Source organism: Equus przewalskii, chromosome 22 (assembly GCF_037783145.1).
Source record: "Equus przewalskii isolate Varuska chromosome 22, EquPr2, whole genome shotgun sequence".
NCBI classification, from domain to species: Eukaryota; Metazoa; Chordata; class Mammalia; order Perissodactyla; family Equidae; genus Equus; species Equus przewalskii.
The window spans coordinates 53,409,838-53,435,861 of record NC_091852.1 but is presented as its reverse complement, the minus strand read 5'-3'; the positions used below and the strand labels follow the sequence as shown (position 1 = coordinate 53,435,861).

The following is a 26,024-nucleotide window of genomic DNA, read 5'->3' as shown; positions in this document are numbered from 1 at the left end:
CAGCCCCACTTAACCCAAGCGTGGCATCCCGCCCCCAAGGAGCATAGGCCTGGACCGTCCAGGGCCGGCAGCCCCAGGCCCGCCAGGCACTGGCCAGCAGATGGCGCCACGCCCCTCTGGGCAGCAGAAACACTGGGAACCAGGCCCCAGAGCAGCCTCCAGGCCTGCACTTCCTGAGGAGGCTTCCTGGCCCACGCCTGCATCTGACGGACCTTCAGGACTGGAAAAAAGGCCGCTGCCCCCACCCCCAACCTACAGGGTCAGAGGGGGCACCCTGGGCCCGTCCCTCTGAGCCTGCAAACTTTCCGCCGGGCTCTGGGGGCACACACCTCACTTGTCAGTTATTGGCCCCGATACAAGTCGTGTCGCTGGGCCCCCTGCCCACTCCCCCCGCCTCCAGCCCCTCACCCCACGTGAAGGGAAACAGAGTCGGCCCTTTGGGGTGCCGCCTGCAGCAGGAAAGGGCCCTGGCGGGCAGGCCCAGCCGCCAGCAGACAGGGCGCAGCGGTACCTGGTGGCGAACATGGCGCGCAGTGAGGAGAAGGTGGCAGCGTCCTCCTTGAGAGCCTTGAGCTCGTTGCGCAGCTTCATCATGGTCTCGGTCACCATGGCCTTCTCGTTCTCGTACTTGCTCTTCAGGTTGGCCAGGGCCACCTCAGCTGTCTAGGGGTCAGAGATGTGCGGGGGGCGGTGAGGGGTGTGGGGGTCCTGCTGCAGTGGGGCCCAGCCTCAATGCCCCGCCCCCGCAGCCCTGAGGCGAGGGGGCTCCCATGTCTCTCCTCCAGCAGGAGGCCCAGCAGGACTCGGGGCTGGGGAGTGCAAGGAGCCCCACGCCTGGCTGCCCACTGGCCACACGCCGTGCGCACCTGCTTGTTGGCCTTGAGCACAGTGCGCAGCGTGGTGATCTGCTCCCGCTTGGTGCTGAGCAGCGACTTCAGCTTGAGGATCTCCTCCATGAGCGCCTCCCGGTCCTTGTCCGCGGCAGGGCCCAGCTCCTGCGAGGCCAGGCGCTGTCGCGACAGCTCCGTGGTGCGGTCCACGGCCGCCTGCAGGTGCCTGATCTGGTCACGGATGATGGCAATCAGGTTGTAGATGTTCATGGGCTCCCGGCGCGGGTCGCTCAGGGGCGAAGGCAGCGAGGAGCCAGGCGAGGGGCTGCTGTCCCCGGCCCCACCCTCCGTGGCCGGTGGCCCCTTGGGCAGGACGGGTGAGCGGTGCCCACGGGCCTCGGGGCTGCAGCGGCCAGCACCAGCTGGTCCCTCGCGGTAGTAGTCCAGCACAACACGGGTGGGCGTCTCGTTGTTGCACATGCAGACGTGGTGGTAGAGGCTGGCCAGCTCCTCGCTGAAGGCCACCAGCTCGTCCTGGGCCGCACTCAGGCTGCCCTGCGTCTCGCCTGCGACGTCGCTCACCTTTTTCAGCTCCGTCTGCAGCCGGGCCAGCAGCTCACGGTCCTGGCGGCTGGCCTTCTCCAGCAGGGAGACCTTCTCACTGAGCGCCTGGCTCTCAGCCTCGTGCCGGGCCTTCTCCTCAGCATGCTGGGCCTCACCGGCCTCGTGTGCGCTACGCAGGGCCTTCAGTTGCTCCCGGAGCTCACTGGCCTCTGCCACAGCCGCACGGTACTTACAGGCCAGGATCTCGGGTCCGTCGATGTCCACCTCGTAGTAGTCACCGTCCTCGCGGCTGTCGTGCTCCTTCTCACTGTCGAGGGCTGTGCGCCGCTCCTTGCCGGCCTGCAGGCGACGCAGAGCACTCAGGCTCTCCGTGAGGCGGCCCACCTCCTCGTGCTGCTCTGACAGGGCCCCCCGTGCCTGCTCCAGCTGCTTCTGTGTGTCCTGCAGCGTCGCCAGCAGGCCCACCTTCTCCCGCTCCATCTGCAAAGACATAGGAAGGGCCTGTCAGCAGCCTGCAGGGCCCACACCCAGACAGACCCAGTAGTGACCCCAGCTGTGCCACGGTTGTCACTCTGCTGGCCTGTCTGTGACACGTCCAGGCGGGGGAGTCATGTGTGGGGCCATGATGGGTCTTCCCCATGCCCAGAGGCTTGGGGGGCTGGGAGGGCCCCTTCCGAGGACACACAGCAAACCGAGGGTCGGTGGTACAGACCCTGGGATTCTGTTTGGTCTGGGACAGGATGTGCTATGTCCCCAGGACACGGTGGAGGAGACTGCATGTGGGCACTGCAGAGGGACACAAAAACCTCGGACGGTGCCCAAACCTCAATCTCATCATCAGGAACCTGCTTCTCTGGGCACCTTCCACCTGCAGCGTTGCAGTTCCACTATGGTAATGACGGGGAATTTGAAATAAACCTAAGTACAAAAAGGTGCATACCATCGACAGTGTCAGGCAGGCACTGTCCTGGTGGCCAGCAGGTCTGGCCAACACCAGGAGGGGACAGGAGCGGAGTTGGGGACGGTGCACGTGGGCCCTGAGCCCAGAGCCGTGAGGAGACCTGGATGGGGTGGGATCCCGGTGCCACCAGCCACTCACCTGCATCAGCTGCTGCTTCAGCTTCTGGATCTCGGAGATGTTGAGCTCGCTGAGGAGGTCAGACACGAGGCTGGGGGACGGCGGGGCAAGGCCGTCCTTGGTGGGTGTGGAAGTCTTGTTGTCCAGCGGCAGCTTGGCCAGTGCACCATGCTCGAAGCCGTTGGCCAGCGCCTCAGCGTCGTCGCTGAGCTTGAGGCCGTCCAGGGAGACGTGCAGGTGGCTGGTGTACAGGGAGTCGTTGATGCTCATGTAGTGCGACAGCTCCTTGCGCAGGCTGTTCTTCTGCTCCCGCTCCGTCTTCAGCGTCTCCAGCGCCTCCTCCAGCTGCCGCTCTGAGATCTCCTTGAGCCGGATGGCGTCCTCCAGCTGGCTGTTAAGGTACTCGGTCTCCTCCTCCAGTCGTTTGATCTCATGCTTGAGGCCCTCGAACTCCACCTGAGGAAGAGAGGTCGACACTCGTCTGTGCCCACCTGGGAGGAAGCGACCGTGCTGACTCCACAGCCGGGAGGATGTGGATGCTCAGAGGCTCCGGGCATCAGGTGCAGACGCACAAGAAATGCTCAGCCCATGTCTGGGACGCATGTGCATGTGGTGTGAGATTCACTCAGGGCCAGCGATGCCGTGGAAATCAGAACACACACACCTCCATGCTGCAACGTGTCTGGTTACTTGAAACGTTAACAAGTGCACACTGATTTTATATTCTGCAAGACTACTTAATTAACATTAAATTGATTAAATACTTTAAAATATATAAAACATGCATCTAGATGTGCGCGATGACTGTTACATCTGACCACATCTCAGAATGAGGGCCCTGAGCTCCACCGAGGTGGGACATGCTGGAGCAGCTCACGGCACCCAGGCCGGCAGACGCCCGGCGGGAGTGGGTGAGGCACAGTCTGAAACTCTACGTGCAGGTAGGCAGGGGAGGGCAGAGAGAGACGAAGGTATGATGGGGGCTCAGGGTCTCCAGGCAATTTTTTAAAACATTTCCATTATTCTGTAACATTTGTGCAAGAAATAAGGATGCCAAGACTCAGAGGCAGGACCAGTGGATCACTGTGGGCTGCTGCCCAGGGACGGGGTCGGACTCCACCATGTGCTACCCAGGGCTCCTTCTCGCTCTCCTCAGGACGCTGTGTGTGTCACAGCGGGACTGCGGTGCAGCCAGAGGTGGAGCTCCTGGGCCCGCATTCCAGGAGATCTATTCCCTGCTGGTTCTACAAACACACGGGTTTTGTTGTCAGCAAAAGAGGGGGGCCGACGCTTCTCTGTGCAGAACTTCAGCATCCAGGTCCCCAGGGTCTGGGGCTCCTGGGAAGAAGGTCCCCCCATCCACATTCTGCAGAGCTGTGGCTCTTGGGGAAGGAGGTGGCAAGGGCAGGCCTTGAGGTGGTGGGAGTGCCCAGGACCACCTGGGTGTCCCGTCACGGATGGAGGTGACCCTCCCGTCCCACTGTCCTGGGGTTACTCAAGGGCGGGAGACGACAGCTTGGACATCTCCACACTGCTCCTCATAGCCCACCTGGCTTCACCTAGAGGGTCACCCCGAGGCCCAGGGCCACACGGGGACAAAGGGGGCTGGCACATCTGAAACAGCAGGAAGGATGCATGCTGAGAGCTCCAGGGCCCCACAGGGCACAGGGCTGTCTCGGGCCCCCCCATCGCCACCTAAAGGGGACAGAGCTGGATACCCAGCTCCTGGGGCTTTTTGGTTTCACCTCTTTATCACCTCCTGTATGTTTTTCCATTTTTACCGGCCAGGATGTCTTGGCCAGGCCAGTGGTCAGCCAGAACTATAGCCAAAGGCCTCCTTTTGTGGTCCTGGGCTTGGGAGTGTGAAGGAGGCACGGGGAACGCCTTCTCACCACGGAGACAGCAAAGTGATGGGGATGAGGCCTGTGGCCCAGAGCCAACCCACCCAGCGCCTGACCCCAACACTTGCCTGGTTCTGCCTGAGCACAGACACCTGCTTCTGCAGGCTGATGTTCTCCTCCTCCAGCTCCGAGTAGTCCTGCAGCAGGCGGGCCTCACGGAACTTGTACTCCTTGATGTCATCCCTCAGCCGGCCACGCTGGATCTCCACGTTCTGGTTGATCTGCCGGGAGGAAGGTGTGTATGAGCAGCCTGCCCCAGCTGGCCCCACCACCCCTGGGGCACAGGGAGCTCGGCACGGCCAGGCCCACCATGATGGCTACATGGCCAGGACTCGGCCCAGGCCCACTGTGGCGCCCGCTGCAGCCGCCTGGAGGGAGTCAGGGCCCCAGGTGGTGCAGCGTGAAGGTGAACAGCGCAGGGTCTCAGCCTGCTTGGAAACTCGGTTTCTTCATCTGTAAAATGGCGTCAGAAGCAGCTCCTCCCTGACACACTGCTGGCAGGTGTGCAGTGGTGCGGCATGGAAATGCCAGCAGCGTGACCACATGACGCGGCAATGCCCCCTCGGCATGCCCCTGAGAAACCAGAGGACAAGTCCACACAAAACTTATGCACACTCACAAAAGCCACAGGTGGAAACACCCACTGTCCACCAGCTGCTGAGTGGGTAACAACACGTGACATGTCTATGGGTGTTAGCAGCCATGCCAAGAAGTGATGTACTGACACGCTGTACACGCACAAACCTGGAAAACACTGTCATGAGTGAAAGAAGCCAGACACAAGAGGTCACATACTGTGACTCCACTGATCTGAAAAGTCCAGAATAGGCAGATCACAGAGACAGAAAGCAGATCAGTGGTTCCGGGGGCGGTGGAGAGGGAGTGCTAAGTGACAAGATATTCTAAAAGTGATTCGGGGTAGTGCATAAATCTGTGAATATACTAAAATCCACTGAATTGTATACTCTTAAGGATGTGAATTATCTCAATAAAGCCATTAAAAAATAGTTCCTGCCTCCAAGAGGCCTCGAGGACCAAGCATCCACGCACGGTGAGGCAAGCAAAGACCTGGCGGTCACTGCGCAACCCAGACTGCTAGGCATCCTCCACCTGCTGCCGCCACGTGCCACGCGCAGGACCTGGGTCCCTTAGCCTGCGTCTTGCGACATTCCAGGGCCATCCTGTAGCAGGACATTTAGTGGCTCTCTGACCCCTGCACACTCGAGGCAGCCCTCCCCTGTTGTGACAACTGAAACTGTCTCCAGACATAGCCAATGTCCCTTGGAGGCAGAATTGTCCCTAGACACGCTCTCCATCTCCCTCCAAGTCCCCTGTTCCCACGGCTCCAAGCACCCTCCCGCACAGCTGCAAAGCGCTGGTCCCCCCAGGCCCACGCCCCCAAACCGGACCCTCGGCTAGACATACTGTCACCAGTGGGCCCCACAGCTCGCTCTGACTACTCCCAGCACTCTGGCCTCTCCACGGTGCCCGGGTTTCTTGTGATCGCATCCCTGCACACACACCCTTTGCAGACGAGAGTCCACGATTCCACGCAAGTCCACAAAGAACAGTAATACTGGATTTGTAAAGTGGGAAAAGGAAAGCAGAGAGGGGGGGTCGACATGTACAGCCAGCACACCGGACAAACACTTCCTGCTAAACCTCCAGCACAGGGAAGCACGCAGCCCCTCATGAAGTGGCCTGGGAGGTGCCTGAGAGCTGACACGAGAGAGATGATGCCAAGTTATCAAACGGAGGAAAGCAAGGCCCACAGGAGAACAGGGCTCCTGAGAAACAGGCAGAGTGGACCCAGGACGGCACGAGGCTGCAGGAGGAACACACTCGCTACACTCACTTGAGAGGCAGGTGGAATCTCGAGCAAAGTTCTGCACACAGCCCCAACTCTGCCAGCTCCTCCAGTTACGTCCACCCGACTGCGAAGGTTAACCTCAGTGTCAGCGGGGCTGGGCCCCAGCGCCCAGACATCTGGTCAACACCAGGCTAGATGTCACCGTGCAGGTATTCTTTAGACGAGGTTAACACTTAACTCAGCAGACTCTGAGCAAAGATTACTCTACACAATGTGCCTGGGCCCCATCCAATCAGCCGAAGGTTTTAAAAAAGGACTCCTATAGTCCTTTAAGTTCACACGCTCTGCTTCAATGGCCCAGGGTTTCGCCAGTTCAGATCCTGGGCACAGACATGGCACGACTCATCGAGCCATGGTGACGTGGCATCCCACATGCCACAACTAGAAGGACCCACAACTAAAAATACACAACTATGTACAGGGGGGCTTTGAGGAGAAAAAGGGAAAATAAAATCTTTACAAAAAAAAAAAAAAAGGACTAGAATTCTCAGGAAGAGAAAATTCTACCTCTTCACAGCCTTCGGACTCCTTGCAACAAGGACTCCTCCCTGGGTCTCCAGCCAGCTGGCCCATCCTGCAGATTTTGGACCTGCCAGAGCCTCCAGTGGTGGAGCCAATTCCTCACCATAAATCTCTTTCTCTCTCTCCACCCACGCACTCACACTCACACACACACCCTCCATCACTCACCCTCCATCACTCACACTCACATCATCACTCACACTCACACACCATCCATCACTCACACTCACACTCTCCATCACTCACACTCACACCATCACTCACACTCACATACCCTCCATCACACACACCCTCCATCACTCACACTCACACCCTCCATCACTCACACTCTCACCCTCCATCACTCACACTCACATCACTCACACTCACACCTTCATCACTCACACTCACACCATCACTCACACTCACATACCCTCCATCACTCACATACCCTCCATCACTCAGACTCACATCATCACTCACACTCACACACACACCATCCACTCACACTCACACCCTCCATCACACGCACTCTCACACACCCTCCATCACTCACACACCCTCCATCACTCACACTCACACCCTCCATCACACACACCCCCATCACTCACACTCACACCCTCCACCACTCACACTCTATCACTCACTGACACACACACCCTCCATCACTCACACTCACAGACACACCATCACTCACACATACCCTCCATCACTCACACCTTCCATCACTCACACTCACACAACACCCTCCAACACTCACCTACCCTCCATCACTCACACACAACCTCCATCACACACACACCCTCCATCACTCACACACACACACCCTCCATCACTCACACTCACCCACTCACACTCACGCATCCTCCATCACTCTCACACACACACCCTCCATCACTCACACTCACAACCTCCATCACACACATCCCCCATCACTCACACTCACACCCTCCATCACACACACACACACACAGACCCATCACTCTCACACACACACACACACACACTCTCTACTGGTCTACTTTTCTGGAGAGCCCTCAGCACTAATGCGATGACCAGGAGGTTAGAACCATGACTGTGTTTGCTCGCTGCACTGCTTGGTAATGCAGGCTGGGTGCTCCCCACCTGCAGTTCAGCCCAATGTACCTGTGGGGGCACCTGTCCACGCAGCGTGGGAGGACACGGAGGTGAGACAATCAGAGGAGGCAGGGTTGGCTGTGAACAAGTTACACTCCTGTGCCTGTGAACGGGCTTTATTTAAAATTCCACAACTGCCCTCAGAAACTGGCCCTGAGGTGGATGGAAAGAGAACAGAGGGAGACGAGAGCACAGGCTAGCCTGACTGCCCAGGGCAGAGCCCTCTGCTCCCCCGAATCCACGTGCCTGGGCTGCACCCAGGAGCCCTGCTGAGCTGAACCACATCGAGCCTTCCTGCACAGGGGTCGTCTCTGTCCTTTACTGAGACGTAACCCACACACCGTAAGGTTCATTGACTGAAAGTGCACAATTCAGCGGTTCTAGTGTGTCCAGAGCTGGGAAGCATTATCTGGTCCCACCTTTCCACCACCCTGAAAAGAAACCACACACAATCAGCACCCACCAACCTGCTTTCCGTCCCTGGCTGTTCGCAGAAGCGGACCTGGATGGCGCATGGAGCCGGCCTGCTCAGGGGACCTCCCATGGGTGCCGTCTGTACAGGCGCTGTGCTCAGCACCTGACCACGCCAAGGGTGCCACTCGCTCCTCCACTGCTGAGTGCCGGTCACGCTGGCACCGCTCTGGGCTCCATCCCGTCCCCTGGGGCTCCCTAAAGTCGCCCGCAGACGCACGCAAGTCACCCGCGGGTGTCAGCTGCCTCCGAGGAAGGTCCTGAGCAGGTGGGGAGGGGTGCCACACTGAAGGCAGGCCTGGAGTCTGGCCCACAGAGCAGCCAGTACAGCGTGCCACAGAAGCGGTCCCTGGCCGCTGGTCTGCTCAACTCCCCGGAAAGGGTATGACCGCCAGGAGGCCACAGCCCGAGCGCCAGCCCTGTCAGAGCCATGGAGCCATACAAAGAGAAGGTGCCAACTGAAGCCGAGACTGGAGCAATGCGGGCACAGATAAGGAATGCCGAGGGCTGCCACCTCCAGGAGCCAGAGAGGCCCCAAAGGGCGCACGGCCCCGCCAACACCCTCGCTGCAGACGCGAACCTAAGAGGAGGAACTGCCGTCGCTCTAAGCCAGCAACTGTGGTAATGTGTTAGGGCAGCCCAAGAAAACGGACCCAAGCCTAGTACCAGGAGGGAGGCGCTGCTGTGACCAACACTGAAAATGTGGACACACATGGAGCGGGGGATGGCCGGGCCAGGAGAGCGCCGGCATCAACATGACCGCTTCCAGCATGCTCTAGGGGAGCGAGCAGAGCCGCAGAGAGAGCTGCGCTGTCTCAGCAAATGCCGTGTCAAGAAAGACACGGGGAGCAGGGGAAGCAGCGACAGGCGCTCCTGCTGAGACCGGGGGGGACAAGGGACCGAGGAAAGGCCGTCCCTGTTGTGAAGCAGCAGAAACCTGGCTGAGTCACCAAGAACCTGGACGGGTTCTCCTTGCTGCCTATAATAAAAGGTGAAAGGAGAAACTGAGGGGAGAACTGGTAAGCAGAAAAGAACCAGACCTCGAAGCTCTGGGAACGACTCAGCTTGTCCTCATGGCACAAGGGGAGGAAGCGTGTCCGAGGGCACCGAGGGGCAGCTCACACCTGTGGCCTGTGTGGCCAGCAGGCCCATTCCTCCTGGCCCCCCAGGGTGGGGTACAGGGCCCCAGGGCCCTCAGGCCCTGAGAGCGGGGCTTCCTTGGCCAGGCTGCGGACTGGCTGGGACCGCACTCCTTCCTGCCTTCCCTTCCCTCTCCCTCAGAACAGGAACATCTCTCCTCCGCCTGCCCCACCACTGTGCTCTGGAAGCAGCCGTCTGCACAGGGAGGAAGCTCACCGCAGGACAGACCATCCCCGGAGTCTCAGCCAGCCTGAGTTAGAGGGTTTAGATGAGATCTGGGACTCAGAGTCGATGCTGAAACCAGCTAAGACTTCTTGGGATGTGAGGATGAGGTAAATAAACTTTGCATGTGGGAAGAATACGACTTATGGGGGCCAGAGGGTAGACTGTCATGGGTTTAACTGTGTTCCCCATAAAGACATGCTGAAGTGCTAACCAAGAACCTGTGAGCAGGACCTTACTTGGAGACAGGGCCTTTGCAGACACAGTGCAGTTGAGCTGAGGTGCAAGGGATTAGGGCGGGCCTAATCCGGTGACTGAGACCTTAGAAGAGGGAGAGCTGGAGACACAGACAGCAGGAGAAGGCCCTGGGAAGAGCAGGCAGAGACTGGATTGACGCATCCGGGACACAAGGTCGCTGGCAGCCGCCAAGAGCTGGCAGAGGTGCATGGCGGACACCCGCAGGGCCACCAGAAGAAACAGGCCATCCTGACGCCTGGACTTGGGCGTCTGGCACCCTGAACCGTGAGGGGATCAGTTTCTGCTGCCTGAAGCCTGGGGAAATGAACACAGATTTGGGTCTTGCCCCCTGGGGGTTGGGGTCAGATAATGGGAGAGCCTAGAGCACCTGGACAGAGGTGTGTGGTGTGCGGGCGCCAACATGGGGAAGGAGAGCACGATGCATCTGTAGGGCTATCAGCACCACACCAGGCGCCTGCCTCTGTGGGGAGGGCACCATGCTCACCCCTACTCGAAGTTCCAAGGGGCAGGGACATGACCCAGACGTCCTCACTGGGTGCCTGCTGCCCTCGTGGGTGGCAGCGACCACACGGATGTGTGCTCGTGGGGACCTACACCTTGCGAGGTGGTGAAGGCTAGGATGGCTCGGACTGGTTCAGGCAGGCGCAAGGCCACCGAGAGGACAGGAGGCAGTGACTCAGCCCTGCCTTCTCATGGCGGGGGCGCAGGGTGCCTGGGAAGGAAACACCCCGTGGTCGCCACACTCAGCTCCCCTGGCAGAGCCTCAGCTCCACTCTGAAGGCGGCAGTGAGGGCAGCTGGCGGGGAAGCTGCGGGCTTTGTGCACACCCAACTGATGCGCCATCCCACCCCGTTGCAGGCCATAGGAGCAGCCATAATGCCAGTCTGCCCAACCACTCCCCCACCTCCCGTCAGCTGAGAAACACCGTCAACATTGCGCCGCCCCCCCCCCCATCTGTCCTCTCTCTCCTGATAAGTGCTGCAGAGCCTCTCATAGCCCCCACGGCTCCGTGAGCCCTGGAGCCCCACCCCACCGCTCCACATAGAGCCTCTGCACTCTCCGTGAACACACAGGCAGGGCTTGCTCAGACCCTGCTGGAAACGCCTGGCACCTCCTCCCGCTTTCCTCACTAAGCCACAGCGCTAGGAGCGCAGGCGGGCTCCAACACGTGCGGCGTGCCCCAACACGGCCACCCGGCGAGGCGAGGAGGAAGCCAAGGGGAGGATCTGGAACCCGCCAGCTCCCCACGGGTTTGCGCGTCAACACCAGCAGACCAGGAAGGCCCTCCAGGTGTGGAAACAGAGACTTGGGCAGCTCCCACGGCCAAGGCAGACGCGACCTTCCCAGCTCCAGACAGGACAGATGTGCTCAGTGGGGCCCATGCAGGTCTCCAGAGCCCCAGCAGTCCTGTCTTGCCTTATGTGTCACCAGGCCAGCAAGGGCTCCTGTCGTAAGCACCAGGGCTGACAAAGGGCGTGCAGGTCTTTGAAGGCCACAGGTGGGCCCTAAGGGCAGCAGGGTGAGGCACGCCCAGGTCACAAGCTACCCCAGGATACCAGCCAGCAGGCGAGGGCGCAGCTGTCTGCTGAAGCTGCTGGACCCAAACACCCACCCTGCACTTCCCATGACGATGGAGCGTCCACCCCGCACCACCAGGCCTGGGTGCCTGCGCCTGGCACACGCCCAGCCACTGAGGGCTCAGGCAAGCTCCAACTGGCCACCGTGGGGTTCGGTGTTCCCCAAGGGGGGGAACCTTCGCCAGGTGAGCCTCTCAACAGCAGCCTTGAAGAGGGGCAGCCACAGCAGACATGGGAGGCCTCACCCGACGTGGCGCAGGCCAGATGGAGAAGGTGGGCGCAAGGGGTCCCACCTCAGCTCCCCCTTCCACGGGACCTCTGGACCTCAGTTACTCATTGGCAAAAACAGTGTGACTGTGCCAGCCTCGGGAACCCAGCAGGGATCTGCTGGGTCAGTCACGTCTCCTGTGCCCCTCAAAGCCCCTGTGTCACCCCGCACACTCACGCCTCCGCCCCCTTGGTGCCCTGAGGGGGTGTGGGCAGACACTCCCCTTCCACAGGAAACCATGCAGAGGCCCACAAAGGAGCACGCAGACGGGACTCACACCAGAGGGCAGAGAAGCAGCTTTAGGGTGGGAGGCACTGGCAGGTCACAGTGCAGGACCACAACGAGTGAGGCCTTTGTTCTTCTGGCCGGGCCTCCACCCACTTTCCCAGTCCACTCCTGGAGGAGGGACCAAGGCCCATGGTGGGGGCCCCAGGCCCTGGGACAGACACGGCAGGGGGACTCCCTGCCCGGAATGTTCTGGAGCAGCGATGCGACACCCTGGGTTGTGGAGTCCTGCAGCCTGGGCTGTGGCCACAGGGGCTCTGGTGGGCAAGGGGAGGGGGAGCAAGGTGACCAGGGTCAGGAGGGCACGTGGGGAGGAGACCTGGGGACCAGCAACAACCATGCCAGCCAGACAGCACAGTGAGGCAAGGCAGGGGCAGCAATCCCAGGGGTGGGGGCTCTCTCCTCTGGGCCCGGTGGGCCTGGACCCAGCCTTGCCTCCTGCCACCCCTGTCCCACCGGGTTCCAGGGAGGTGATGAGTGACTGCCCAGGATTGGCCCACTGTCCTGAGGCAGACACTGAAGCTAGTCTGACCAGAGTCCTGGGAGAGGCCAGGCAATGTGGCTTCTGCAGGGCCGGGGAAGGTTCCAGAACTCTGTGCACACTGCAGCCATGATGCACACGGGATTGGTCACACGTCATTAAAATTAGGTAAACGGGGGCCGGCCCCGTGGCCAAGTGGTTAAGTTCGCGCGCTCCGCTGCAGGCAGCCCACGGTTTCGTCGGTTCAAGTCCTGGGTATAGACATGGTACCGCCTATCAGGCGATGCTGAGGTGGCGTCCCACATGCCACAACTAGAAGGACCCACAACTAAGAATATCCAACTATGTACCGGGAGGCTTTGGAGAGAAAAAGGAAAAATATAAAATCTTAAAATTAGGTAAACGTAATAAACTAGATATCGGCTCCTAGGAAGCCCTGGTACCCACAACTGCAACTGCTGGGCACCAGCCGGGGTCTGAGGGGGAACAGAACGGGGGGCACCTTCCCTTGGGGGTCCTGAGAATCTGGGGAACCCCAACGTGCCCGGGCAGGGAGTGTTTCTCATGTGTAATTTCACAGGTGGGGGTGGAGTGAGCTCACCCTGTGCAGGCTGCCCAGGCAGGGGCGTCCACCCTGCCCCTGCGGACACTCCCTCGCCAACTGCCCTGATCTCCTGGGGGAATGCTGCACGTGCCCCAAGCAAGTCAGTCCAGCCCTGCTCCCCAGGAGGAACGTGTGCTTCCTCACAGGGTCTGTTCCCTCAGGACCCATCCAGGCCTCCAGCTCCTCCTCCCACTGCGGGGCCCCACCCCTGCTGCCTCCTCCACACACCCGTCCCCTCCTGTCTCTGGGCCACCTACCCACATGACAGTCCCCATCCTCCATCCCCTGGCTCCAGACACGGGTGTCCTCCTGTCCCAGCTCATCCACCCCATGCTGCAGAGCTTGCCAGCACTGCCCCTGCTGACCCACCAGCCACCTCAGCTGTGACCTGATGCTCAGCTTCCTTCCAGGAGGCTCCCGCAGCCCAGATGCCAGCAGGCAGGAGACAAGCCCTTTCCCGACCCATGCGGTGTGAGAGAGGGGACTTTGCTGGGACATCTCTGTCACTCACTCCTGGGCATGTGCAGGGCCCAAGACTCACAGAGGTCCACTAGAACACAGTCCACCATTACAGGAAGGACAGGGTCCACCAGGAAGGCCAGGACAGGGTCCAGTGGGACAGGAAGGATGGGGTCCACTGATACAGCCAGGGCAGGGTCACAGTGGACCAGTCACCCTGTCCAGGTGGACGCTGGTCTTCTTAACCTGACTTTGCCTCCAGCTGGCTCCCTGGGACTCTACTTCTCCATCTGCAAAATGGAGCCCAAGACCACGTCCTAGGACCAAAGCTGGCTGGACCTGTCCATACTGTGCAGAAGTCAGAGGTCAGGACCCTAGAGCTGCCGGCCCAGTGACCTTAGGAACACAGCACCTTGGTCTCTCCACCTGTGAGATGAAGGAAGTGACCAGAAGCCCAGAGAGTCACCAAGCAGATGAGTTATGAGTTATGGGCAGCTGGAACTGTCCCACATGCTGACCGTTACAGGGGCCACATGACAGAGGCCACAGGGTCTTCCTGGAGAGTTGGGCATGAGGAGATCGACACCTAAGTCCGTCATCGCAGGGAGGAAGGATGGGGGTGGGTCAGAGGGCACAGCGCGGCTAGTCCATCAGTCACTGAACGTGGACAGTGGCAGGACTGGGCCCCGGGATGCAGACACCTTCCTCGTGGAAGCTTATCTCCTCGGGCGACCCCACATGGCCTGCGTGGCCGGGTCACACCAAGGCAGGCATGGGCTGGTGCTTCTGGAGGACAGTGCTTGACATCATGTCCTCTTGGTCCAAGCTCCTCAGCCAGGCCTGAGCCTTGGGTGTGAGCCTCATGATGGTGTGTGGGGGGGCGATCACCATACCTGAGGCCACCGAGGAGCTCAGCACAGCAGCTCAAGCCGAAGTGACAGGACCAGGACTGGCAGAAGAGTGACGGGGACAGACAGAGCTGATGATGGTGGGGACAGTGACCAGGGTTCTGGTCCAAGCAGGTGGCAGTGAGGAACATCCACCCAAACCAGGAACACAAGAAGGCTCCATGCGGCCCATCCCACAATGCCTGCGAAGGGCACAGGTGGGGCGGGGTGCACGGGGCGGGGAGCAGCAGGCTTCTTCCTGATGCCCCAACAGGAACAGCAGGAATCCCGGCCCCACCAGACCTGCTCTTCTCTCACAGCATGTAGGACGGGCTGAGCTCATTTCCTGATGCCCAAAGCCAGGAGTCAGCAGGATCCATGCCCTCCTGACAGCCTGTAACAGGCCCTCCTGGAAGAGGGAAGGGGCAGAATGTGCCCAGGCTGGGCAGACCGCCTGTACTGGCTTTTCTGGAAAAAGGGGCCTGGCCGGGCTTTTCTGGAAAAAGGGGCCTGGCCGACAGCACCAAGGAGGGTGCTGCACCAAGGACCCCGACCACAGCAATCCCAAAGGAGAAAACCAGATCGTGCACTCTGGCTCCCAGCCTCCAAGGGCTGCCCACCCAATGGATGCAGGCCAAGCTCCACTCGGGCAACAGGCTGACCCCAAACTGCAGCAGGGGAGGGACGGTGACTGCTGCCCACTGCCTGCTGCTGTCAGACCTTGGGCTCCGTCCCAAACCTCGCCAGTGTCCCCTCCCAGCTCTGTGGGACCCTGACCACCACAAACTCTCCTGTCTGAGATGTTGACCTCAGAGCTGCCCACCGCTCAGAACCATTTACCCATCTGGTCACCTGTCACTGCCCCCCAAGAGAACAGAGAGTAGAGGGTGGGTCTCCCTGGGCCCAGAACAAGGCCTCTCACCCTTCCTGATGAGAACCTGGGGGCTCCAAGGACCAGGGTCCCCAAGACCACGGCCAGGACTGCACTCATGTGGACTTCTGGCTACGCCTGCTGACCCTGCCACTGTCTCACCCCATCTTGGGGGCAGCAGCCTGGGCTTCCACCTCCCTCTGAGGGCAGTTGACTGCTTGCCCTCCCCTCTCTATTCAGCCAGGCCTCTCATGGCCAGGTGCCCATGAGGGGCTAAGCTGGTCCCGGGAGCCATTCATGGCAGCCCCTTCTGACTTCGATGTCAGGAGCTGGCAGGCAGATGCTACAGTCCTGTTTTCCGGAAGAGGAACAGGCTGGCTGCCCGTGGGACCCAGGATTCACACTAGCTCAAGTGCAGAGCTGGGACCGTCCACTCGGGCCCTTCCGCACCATGAGAGGCTGGGCGGGCAGGTGGGATGACTGATGGTGTGGTCCCCCACCCCCAACTCTCAGCAGCCCACATCCCAGCCCGAGTCCACAGACACCCTCACCCCGCCCAGGCCCCGCCCAGGCCCACTGCTAACCTCTTTCAGCTCCTGCGCCACTGAGGCCAGGCGCTCGTTCTCCGACTGTGTGTTGGTGAGCACGTTGCGCAGCTGCTTCAGCTCCGTCTGCAGCTCCAGCACCTTGCGCACGTAGTACTGCTCCTTGGAGGCCGACTCCTGGATCAGACTCTCCTCCCGGCTCTCGCCGTCTGCGGCCACCTTCTTGTGGTTTGTGTGCGCCTGTCCGAACGCCTGGCAGAGACAAGACGCTCATGAGAGAGAGCCCAGCACCAGTCCTGTGGCCAGACATGGGGCTAAGGAGGGGTAGAGGGGCCTACAGATGGGACGCAGAGGGTCTGGGGATCCCAGGGGCAGGACTAAAGAGGGCCTAGCAAGTCAAGGACCGGCCTGGAGACTGGGCAAGGAGGGGGCGAGGTAAGGGTGGGACCCCCAGTGGAACACACGGAGAGGAGGCCCAGCTGACATCGCTGCAGCACAGTCCCTCTGCGGAACCAGGCCCTGCCTGGGGGCTGGGCAGGGAAGCCCCTAGGACCAGGGTGGGTGCGAGGCCCCCTCCAGATGGGGAAACTGAGGCTCGGTGAGATGCTCCCCCGCTGCCTGACCCTGACGCCTCTGTTCACTCATCCAGGCCTGGCCCGAGTGAGGGGACAGGAACGTGAACCAGGACATTCAGAACCAGCCAACAGGACCACATGTCCCAAGTCAGGAGACTCCACTCGCCTGGCCAGGGCCTGGATGCAGAGCTGAAGACCCAGGCAGAGAGGAGAGGATGCCACCACAGACCCAGTGAGGGCTGTGGAGCTCAGGGAGGAGTCCATGAGCAACGGCAATCAGAAATGGTGCCAGCCTGCCCAGTCCACACCTGGGTCCCAGACGGGACCTCCCACCAGGTCATGTCCCCACAGGAGAGGGGCCAGGCCCCCAGAAAGCGCCTCTGCTTCTCCTTCCCTCCCACTCTGCACCACCCCAGGAGCCAGGACGGGACCCCGGCAGGCCTCACTCTCCATCCTCTCCAGAGGCCCCTACCCACTGGCCACCATGCAGACCTCTGGGAGACGCTCTCTCTCTACAGGGCTCCTGGCTCAGGGAAGGAAAGCAAGTTGAGAGAGGATTCCTGGAGACCGAGGCCCTTATCTCTTGAGAGAGAGAGGAACATTTCCACCCATTTCCTGTTTGACACAAGTCTGGGCCTGCTGGCCTAGGCCCGAATCTTCACCTCTGTCCAGCTCCCAGCCTGGCCCAGGAGCTCCACACGGCTTCTCAAAGACAGTGGAGCTGGAGACTTGCACCTCCCGCCAAGACAAAACAGCCACAGGGACTGGATCTGATGAGGATTTTTAGGCTGCTTAATTTTAAAATGGCTTATGATGAGGATTTTTAGGCTGGTTAGTTTTAAAACTACAGAAGAGATTCAGGCTCCAAGGAGTGGAATTTGTTTGCCCCTTTGTTGGGAAACATTTACATTTCTAAGGGAAACCTCTATCTGTGAAGATGCCTCCCTCTCTGTGTCAGGAAGAAGGGGGATGGTCTTATCTCTAGAAGCTCTTAATCAATGCCAGAGGCAAGAACTTAAGTTGGTTACTGTCTGGCAACCTCATGTAACTGACCCCCCCCCCCCCCCAAATCCTCCTTTGTCTTTAGCTGAGGATAAAATTCAAGCGGTGACTTCTGCCATTTATTCAATCCGGTTTGATTCTTATCCAAAAGTTGTGGGACCGCCAAATGGCCGGACCCTACTGGCACTGATACCCCTTTAACTTTTTTACATATTCTTTGTCTTGTAAAGAGATAACTCACATACCTATGCCTTAAATTTAGCTCTAACCCTCAACTTGGGGCAGCAGAAACTCTGACTGCCCATGGGTCCTGTCCCCATGCTATTCTATTCTCTAAATAAAAGAGCACTACTGCCCGATCTTAAGAGCCTAAGAAATCTTTCTTTCAACTCCTTGGCTCACCGACCCCGCATCAGATCTACCTCCCGTGGGGAGAACTAAAAGTAACGGAACTCCAGGAGGCTGAGGATCGGTGTTCAAGTCGCTGGACACCAGGCAACGAAAGGCGGGGCACGGGGGGTGCTCCACAACGGCCCCCAATCCCCAGGAGCAAGGAGCAGCTCTAGCCACGGTGCAGAGAGACCAAGGCGGCCAGGAGGCCTGAGTGGAGGGGATGGTGCTGGAAGACGGTGAACAAGGCAGCAAAGGCGGCCAATCCGTGGACAGCCGAGCCCCGAGCCCCGTGTCTCTGCAGGGGACAGACGGCCAGCGCGAGCCTGAAGGGAAGCCATGGAGGACGGCAGGACCACCTGGAGGGACAGTTCATGGCTTGCACAGGCAGGAAGCCACACTTGTTCCACCAGCCAGAGGGGAGCACTCACAGGGCCAGGCCACTGTGGAGCCAGGGAAATGCACTCTGGTCCCAACCAACAAAGCCTAAGGGCAAAACCCAAAAGGATCAAACTATATCCCAGAGCAAAGTGGAGAACACACACAGGAGTAACGGCACCTTCTCCCGACATGGCGAAATGCAGAGCCTGGCACCCGGTCACAGGCGACTCGGCCCACAAAGGGTCAGGGAAGCCAGTCCACGGTCTAGAGGTCGAGAGGAGCCCAGACTGACCGAGTGACAGTGCGAGACACGGCGGGCCTGAGTTCCGCAGGCTCAGGAGGCAGGAGATGAAAAGGCACCTGGGCAGGATTAACAGCAGATCACGCATGCAAAAGAAAAGGCAAGTAACCTGAAGAAGCAGTGAGTCTACCCAACGTGAAACACTCAGAGAAAAGAAGGATGAAAACCAAACAGCACGAGCGAGCTGAGGGACCACGCAAGGCACCCTGCACACAGTAACGGGCGTCCCGGGGGCAGGAAGAGGGGTGTGCAGGAAGAAGGCTTGAAGAAACGCTGGCTAAAAATTTCCCAGATTTGATGGAAACTATCAATCCACAAATACTAGCAGCTCGTCAACCCCCAAGCACAAGAAACATGAAGAAAACTACACCAAGGCATATCACAAAATTGTTGAAAACCAGTGATGCAGGGAGAAGACTAACATCAGCCAGAAGAGAAGGCAGACAGCAAACATAACAGCGGACTCCTCTGATGAGCCTGGGGACAGTGGAGCAATATCTTGAAAAAAAAAACCAAACCCATCAACCACAGTGCTCTAGCCACTGAACACTGTCCACAAACAGACGTGGAACAAAGATGTCAGACAAACAAACGCTGAAAGAGTTCATCACCAGCAGGCCTGCATTGCCAAGTGTTAAAATCCTTCAGGCAAAGAAAAACGACACCAGATGCAAATCTAGATTTACGAGGAGTGAAAAGCACCAGAAATGGTAATTATGTGGGTAAATGACTTGTTTATCTTATTATTTAAGTCCCTTTAAAAGATAATTAACTGGAGATTCAATGCAATCCCCATCAAAATTCCAATGGCCTTTTTCAGCAGAAATGGAAATTCATAAGGAATTGCAAGGGGCCCAGAACAGCTAAAACAATATTGAAAAAGAACAAGTGGGAAGACTCAAATTCTGGCTTTCAAAACTTAATATGAGGCTACAATGATCAAAGCAGTGCGGTACTGGCATAAGGACAGACACTATAGACCAAGGGCACAAGAGAGTCCAGAAAGAAACCCTTGCTTGGGGGTCATCTGCCCTTGACAAGGGTACAAAGATGATTCAGTGATGAAAGAACAGTTCTCAGCAAACGGCACTGGAACAGATGGAAATCCACAGGAAAAAACGAAGTTGGATCCTGACTCTGCATCAGGTACAAAAATTAACTCAAAATAGGGGCGGGCCCAGGGGCGCAGCGATTAAGTGCACACGTTCCGCTTCAGCAGCCCGGGGTTTGCTGGTTTGGATCCCGGGTGCAGACATGGCACGGCATGCTGTGGCAGGCGTCCTACATATAAAGTAGAGGAAGATGGGCACAGATGTTCGCTCAGCACCAGTCTTCCTCAGCAAAAACAGGATTGGCAGCAGTTAGCGCAGGGCTAATCTTCCTCAAAAAAAAAAAATTAACTCAAAATGGATCAGAGACCTAAACATAAAGAACTAAAACCACAACTCTTAGAAGAAAACACACGGATAAATAAATCTTCATGACCTTGTTGACAATGGGAACATGTGTCGCCAAAAACACAACCAACAACAAAAAATAAATTGGACTTCACCAAAATTAAAACATTTGTGCATCAAAGGACACTATCAAGTGAAAATGCAACCTACCCAATAGGAGAAAATATTTTCAAACCTTATATCTGATAATGGTCTAGTATGCCGAATATATAAAGAACTCCTATAACTCCACAATAAAAAGACAAACAACCCAATTAAAAAATGGACAGAGGACTTGAACAGACATTTCTCCAAAGAAGATAAACAAATGGTCAACAAGCACATGAAAAGATGCTCAACATCAACATATATCAGGGAAGCGCAAGTCCAAGCATAATGAGATAGCACCTCACACCCACTAGGATGGCTGCAAGCAAAAAAAAAGGAAAATAACAAGTCTGGCAAAGATATAGAAAAACTGGAACCCTTGTGCATTGTTGGTGGGAATGTAAAATGGTGCAGCTGCTGTGGACAACAGCCTGGCAGAGCCTCAAAGAGTTAAACATACACTTACCATATGGTCCTGCAATTCCACTCTTAGATACAGACCCAAGAGAAATGAAAACATACATCCACACAAAAATTGTACACAAATGTTCATAATAGCCAAAAAGTGGAAACCATCCAAACATCCATCAATTAATGAATGGATAAGTAAAATGTAGTCTATCCATACAAGGAAGTGTTACTTGATAATAAAAAGAAATGAATTACTAATCCATGGCACAATACAAACCAACCTTGAAAATATTCTGCTACATGAAAAAAGCCAGGCACAAAGGGCCACATACTGCATGATTTCATTTATATGAAACATCTAAACAGGCAAATCCTAGGGACAGAAAGCTGATCAAGAGTTGCCAGGGCTGGGGGTGGCGTGGGGAGGTTGGAGGGGGTGTCAGTTAAGCGCCACGGGGTGTCTTTTTGAGCTAATGAAAATGTTCTAAAATTACTATGGTAATAGATGCATAACTCTGTGAATATGCTAAAAGCCAGTGAATTTCACATTTTAAATCAGTAAATGATATGGTATAAGAATTTATAAATAAAGTTGTTTTAAAAAGTTAAAGGATGAAAAATGATAACCCATGCTACCACTCATCAAAAGAAAGCTGGAATGGCTCTATTAATATCAGATAAACTGGATTTCACAGCAAAGAATATTATCAGAGAGAGAGGGTCTTTTCATAATAATGAGGAAGGAGGTTAATTCACAAAGAGAACATAGGCCTACATGTTTATACACCTAATAGCAGAGCTACAAAATACAGGAAACAACAGCTGGCAGAACTGCGAGAACAAACAGACATCCAAAACTCCAGTTGGGAGAGTTCAACACCACCTCTCCAGAATTCACAGAACAATGGGACGGCTCGTCAGGATGGACACAGAGGACAAGCACCAACCGGCCTGAGGCAGGGGCAGAACCCCGCCTGGGGCAGCAGCACACACTCTTATCCAAGGCACAGAAGCATCCACCCATCGGACCACACTGGCTCTCACACGTGCCTCAAACGGAAAGGACTCAGGTCACACGAAGCGTGTGCTCCGACCACAGGGAATTAAGTGTGGAGATCTCTGGGAAATTCCCCAATATCTGGCGACTCAACAACACACTTCTAAGTAATGCATGGGTGAAAGAAGAAGCTGAAAGGGAACCAGAGTATGTTTAATTGAATGAAAATGAAATCAATATGCAAATTTGTGATAGGCCACTAAAGCAAGCTCTGAGGAGGACATTTACAGCACTGACTATGTTAGGGAAAAAGAACAACCCAATCAATAACCTCAGCTTGCACCCTAAAAGCCCGACCAGGCCCTGTGTGCAAAGCTCAAGGCGCAGCTCACAGCCCTGTGGGGTGGAGCCCTCTCAACATAGGAGACCACGGAGGCTCGCGAGGCCAAGAGCCTGGGCCCTGTGTACACACAGCTGGTGATGGCCTTCGCCCAAATGACCCTGGGGCCTCCTCCAGGCAGAGGGATGACGGCCTTCAAGCTGTGCCTCATGGCTGCCATGCTCCTCACCTCCCAGTGCCAGACAGTTCAAGTTCCCTTGTACTGAACACAGAGCCCATAAAGCTCACTGGAGCACAGGGGTTTTTTTAATCTTTTTTTTAAATTATTGAGTTCATAATAGTTTTACATCATTGTGAAATTTCAGTTGTACATTATTTCTTGACTGTCACCATATAAGTGCTCCCCTTCACCCCCGTGCCCACCCCCTACCCCTCTTCCCCTGGTAACTGTTTTCTTTGTCCACTGTTTGTTTATATTTTACACAGGAGTGAAGTCACACGACGTTTGTCTTTCTCTGTCTGGCTTATTTTGCTTAGCATAATACCCTCCAGGTCCATCCAGGTTGTTGCAAATGGGATGATTTTGTCTTTTTCATGGCTGAGTAGTATTCTGTTGTATATATACACACCACGTCTTCTCTATCCAGTCATCAGTCAATGGGAGGAGCACAGTTTTAAACCCTCCATACTGGCTGTGTGTTTCTTAGGGCAGGGGCTGACTCTTGTTTATGGCTGGTCTTTGGGCCCAGATGGTATCTGACAAGAGTTCAGCCAGCCCCAGTCACAACTGTCTCTTTTTTCAGCCGTGTGCTTGTGTATTCACTCAATCAGTTGCTCAACAAACACTGGACAGTACTGATGGTAGACTAGGACACACGTAGTCACACCCAGCCTAAAACACTCATGAACTCCATCCTCTGGTGGCGGGAGTGTAACTGGTACAACCACTGAGGAAAACAGCAGGTGCTAACGCTGAGCACACAGCTGTCCTATGACCCAGTGTTCCCACTCCCGCTGGAGAGGAATGCTTACACACATGCGTGAAAAGACATGTTTACAGGAGAATTATTTACAAAAGCCCCAAACCAGAAAGTTTCCCTGTGTCTGTCAACAGGAGAGGGAAAAACTGTGAGACATATAGTCACAGGACGGAATACCACACAGAAACGAAAATGAGTAAATTACTCTTATACAGACAACAGATGAATCTCACATAATGTTGAGTGAAAGAAGCCTGACACAAAGAGCATATACTGTGTGATTCCAATTACACGTACACTGCCCAGAATAAGCACAACCAGCTTTGGGGGTACAAGTCAGGGCAGGCCTCTCCTGGGTCAGGGAGGCCCTCAAGGGGGCTCTGCGGCTGGAGATGTTCTGATTCTTGACCTGGGGGCTTATCACGTGGGTGTGTTCAGCCTGTGAAAGTTCACACTCATGATTTGTGCTCTATATGTTTTTCCTCAATAAAAAGTAAAAACTAAAGACAAACAAACTAGAGTAAGAGCAAACGAAACCCAAAGGAAAAAAAGCAAATAATAACGATCAGAATAGAAATCAATGAAAAGAAAAAAAAGCAACTTCTCTGACAAGATCAATCAAATCGATAAACCTCTAGCCAAACCACCCGGGTGGGGAGAAGACCAGCAGCAGGAACAAAGGGGACAGCACTACAGATATGAATAGGAATAATGAGGGAACACCACCAACAGCTCTACACCAACAAGTGTGACAACTCGGATGAAACAGCAACCCCTGAAAGACACAAACCACAGAGCCCCTCAGGAGACAGGCAACCCGGGGTCCTGCATCGTCACAGCACTTGAACGTGCCACGAAAGCCCCACAGAGAACGTTCCGGGCCCAGAGGGCACTTTGCTGGTGAATGCTACCAGACACGTAAGGAAGAAGTGAGTCCAACTGTACACAAACTCTCCCCAAAAACTGAAATGGAGAGAATATTCTCCAACTAATTTTATGAGGCCAGCATTACCCTGTGACCAAAACCAGAGACAGTATAAAAGAGAAAACAACAGGCCACTATCCCGATGAACATAAATGCAAACAATTCTTCACAAAATTTTGTCAAATAGAATTCATCAATATGTGAAAAGGATAAGAAATTGTGATACAGTGAGGGGCTGATTCAAACAATGCAGGGTTCATGAACATTAGGAGAAAAGTCAAGGTAATTCAGCATATTAACAGGCAAAAAAGAAAATCCACATGATCACCTCAAAGGATGCAGGAAAATGATCTGACAAAATCCAACATCGCTCCTGACAAACGCTCAGCAAACAGACGGTAGCTTCCGTAGCCTGGTGAAGGGCCTCTCCCACTCCTGACAGCTGACACTACTCCATGCGGGAAACTGAGTCTCCCACTCTGCTCCACAGTGCACCACGGCTCCCAGCCTACAGCCAAGGAAGCAAGAAAACTACAGGCATCCAGACTGCAAAGGACAAAGCAGCACTGTCTTTACTCACACATCACACCAGTCTACACAGAAAACCCAAAGGAAGCTACAAAGAAGCCTCCAGAAAGAAGAAGTAAGTTTAGCTAGGTGGCAGGATACAAGATCAATATACAAAAATCAAACTTATTTCTATATACTAGGAATAAAGTGAAAATTTTAGAAATGCTACTTACAATAGCATCAAAATATCAAATGCTTATGCTTAAATCTGACAGAAGATGTACAAGACTTATACACTAAAAGCCACAAAATATTGTTGAGAAAAATTAAATAAATGTTCATAGGCCAGAAGACTCAAGATTGTTAAGATATCAATTTTCCACAAACAGATCTTCCAATTCATTACAAGGCTGATTAAAATCCCAGCATTTTTTTGGTAGAGATGGACGAGCTGGTTCTAAAATTCATATGGAAATTCAGAGGACTTGGAATAATCAAAAGGAGTTTGAAAAAGAAAACCAAAGAAGGAAGACTAGCACCACCTGAGCTCAATACTTATAAAGCTCCACTAAGGAAGACGGCACAGTACTGGCATAAGGACAGACAAGGAGGTCTGCTGAAGAGGATGCAGAGCACAGAAACAGACCCACACGTATGGCCAACTGATCTGAAAAAGGCAATCTGGAGGAAAAGGGATAATTTTTTAACATAATGGTGCTGGAAAAAAATGAGTATCTATATGTAAAAAATGAACTTCAATCCACCCTCATGGCATATACGGAAATTAATTAGAAATGGATCATAGGCTTAAATGTTAAAGGTATAAGACTTCCAGGGGAAAATAAGAGAAAATGTTTGCGACCTTGGACATGACCCATGAAAGAAAAAACTGGAAATCTGGTCTTCAAAACTAAGAACTTAAGGTGTTTGAAAAACAAGTTAAGAGCATGACGGTGATCGAGGGCATTATGCTAAGTGAAGTCAATCACACAGAGAAAGACAAATACCACAGAATCTCTCTTATACGTGGAATCTAAAACAAAAACAGAAAACAAGCTCACAGATGAGTCACGCGTCACTCAACGACAGAGACACGACCTGAGACGCGCATCATTAGGTGACTCTGTGGATGTGTGAACATCACGGAGCGTGCTTCCACAGATCTAGATGGCACAGACGACCACACACCCAGGCTGCACGGCACGAATCACACGGGACCACCGTCGTGCCTGCGGTCCGCTGCTGACCCAACAGTTACGCGGCACGTGACTGTGTGAGAAACCACACCTACACAAAGTCCAGCTACACGCTATTTATGGGACACACAGGACAAAAATAAGGACACAGAAAGCTGAAAGCAAACAGAAATAAGAAGATCTACCAAGCAACAACAATCATAAGAAAGCTGGCATACTTACACTAATAGCAGACAAAATACGACTCCCAGACAAAAAGCACTACCACGAACAGACAGAGTCAAAAACAACAGTAAAACAAATAATTCGTTTATTGATAAAACTTAGGACTTTTTTTTTTAACCAGGAATCTTGTGATTGTCATAAAATACACAACATAAATTTTACCATCTTAATCATTTTTCAGTGTACAGTTCAGTAGTGTGAGGCAACCAATCTCCAGAACTCTTCATTAAAAAAAAAAAAAAGAAAGAAAGTTAAGTCATAGACTGGGAGAAAATCTGTGCAAATTACAAACTTGGTA

General features: G+C 55.1%; 1 protein-coding gene across 2 annotated transcripts in view; it reads right to left on the bottom strand.

Moving 5' to 3' along the window:
- Positions 1 to 26,024, bottom strand: part of BICD2 (BICD cargo adaptor 2) — a 50,220-nt gene that overhangs the window by 4,873 nt on the left and 19,323 nt on the right. For both annotated transcript variants that reach the window (XM_070590556.1, XM_070590555.1), the window contains exons 2-6: positions 15,989 to 16,201; positions 4,442 to 4,594; positions 2,494 to 2,928; positions 867 to 1,874; positions 512 to 663 (exon numbers count right to left, since the gene is read on the bottom strand). In XM_070590556.1, coding sequence (XP_070446657.1) covers positions 512 to 663; positions 867 to 1,874; positions 2,494 to 2,928; positions 4,442 to 4,594; positions 15,989 to 16,201 — 1,961 coding nt within the window. The remainder of the gene's footprint in view (positions 1 to 511; positions 664 to 866; positions 1,875 to 2,493; positions 2,929 to 4,441; positions 4,595 to 15,988; positions 16,202 to 26,024) is intronic.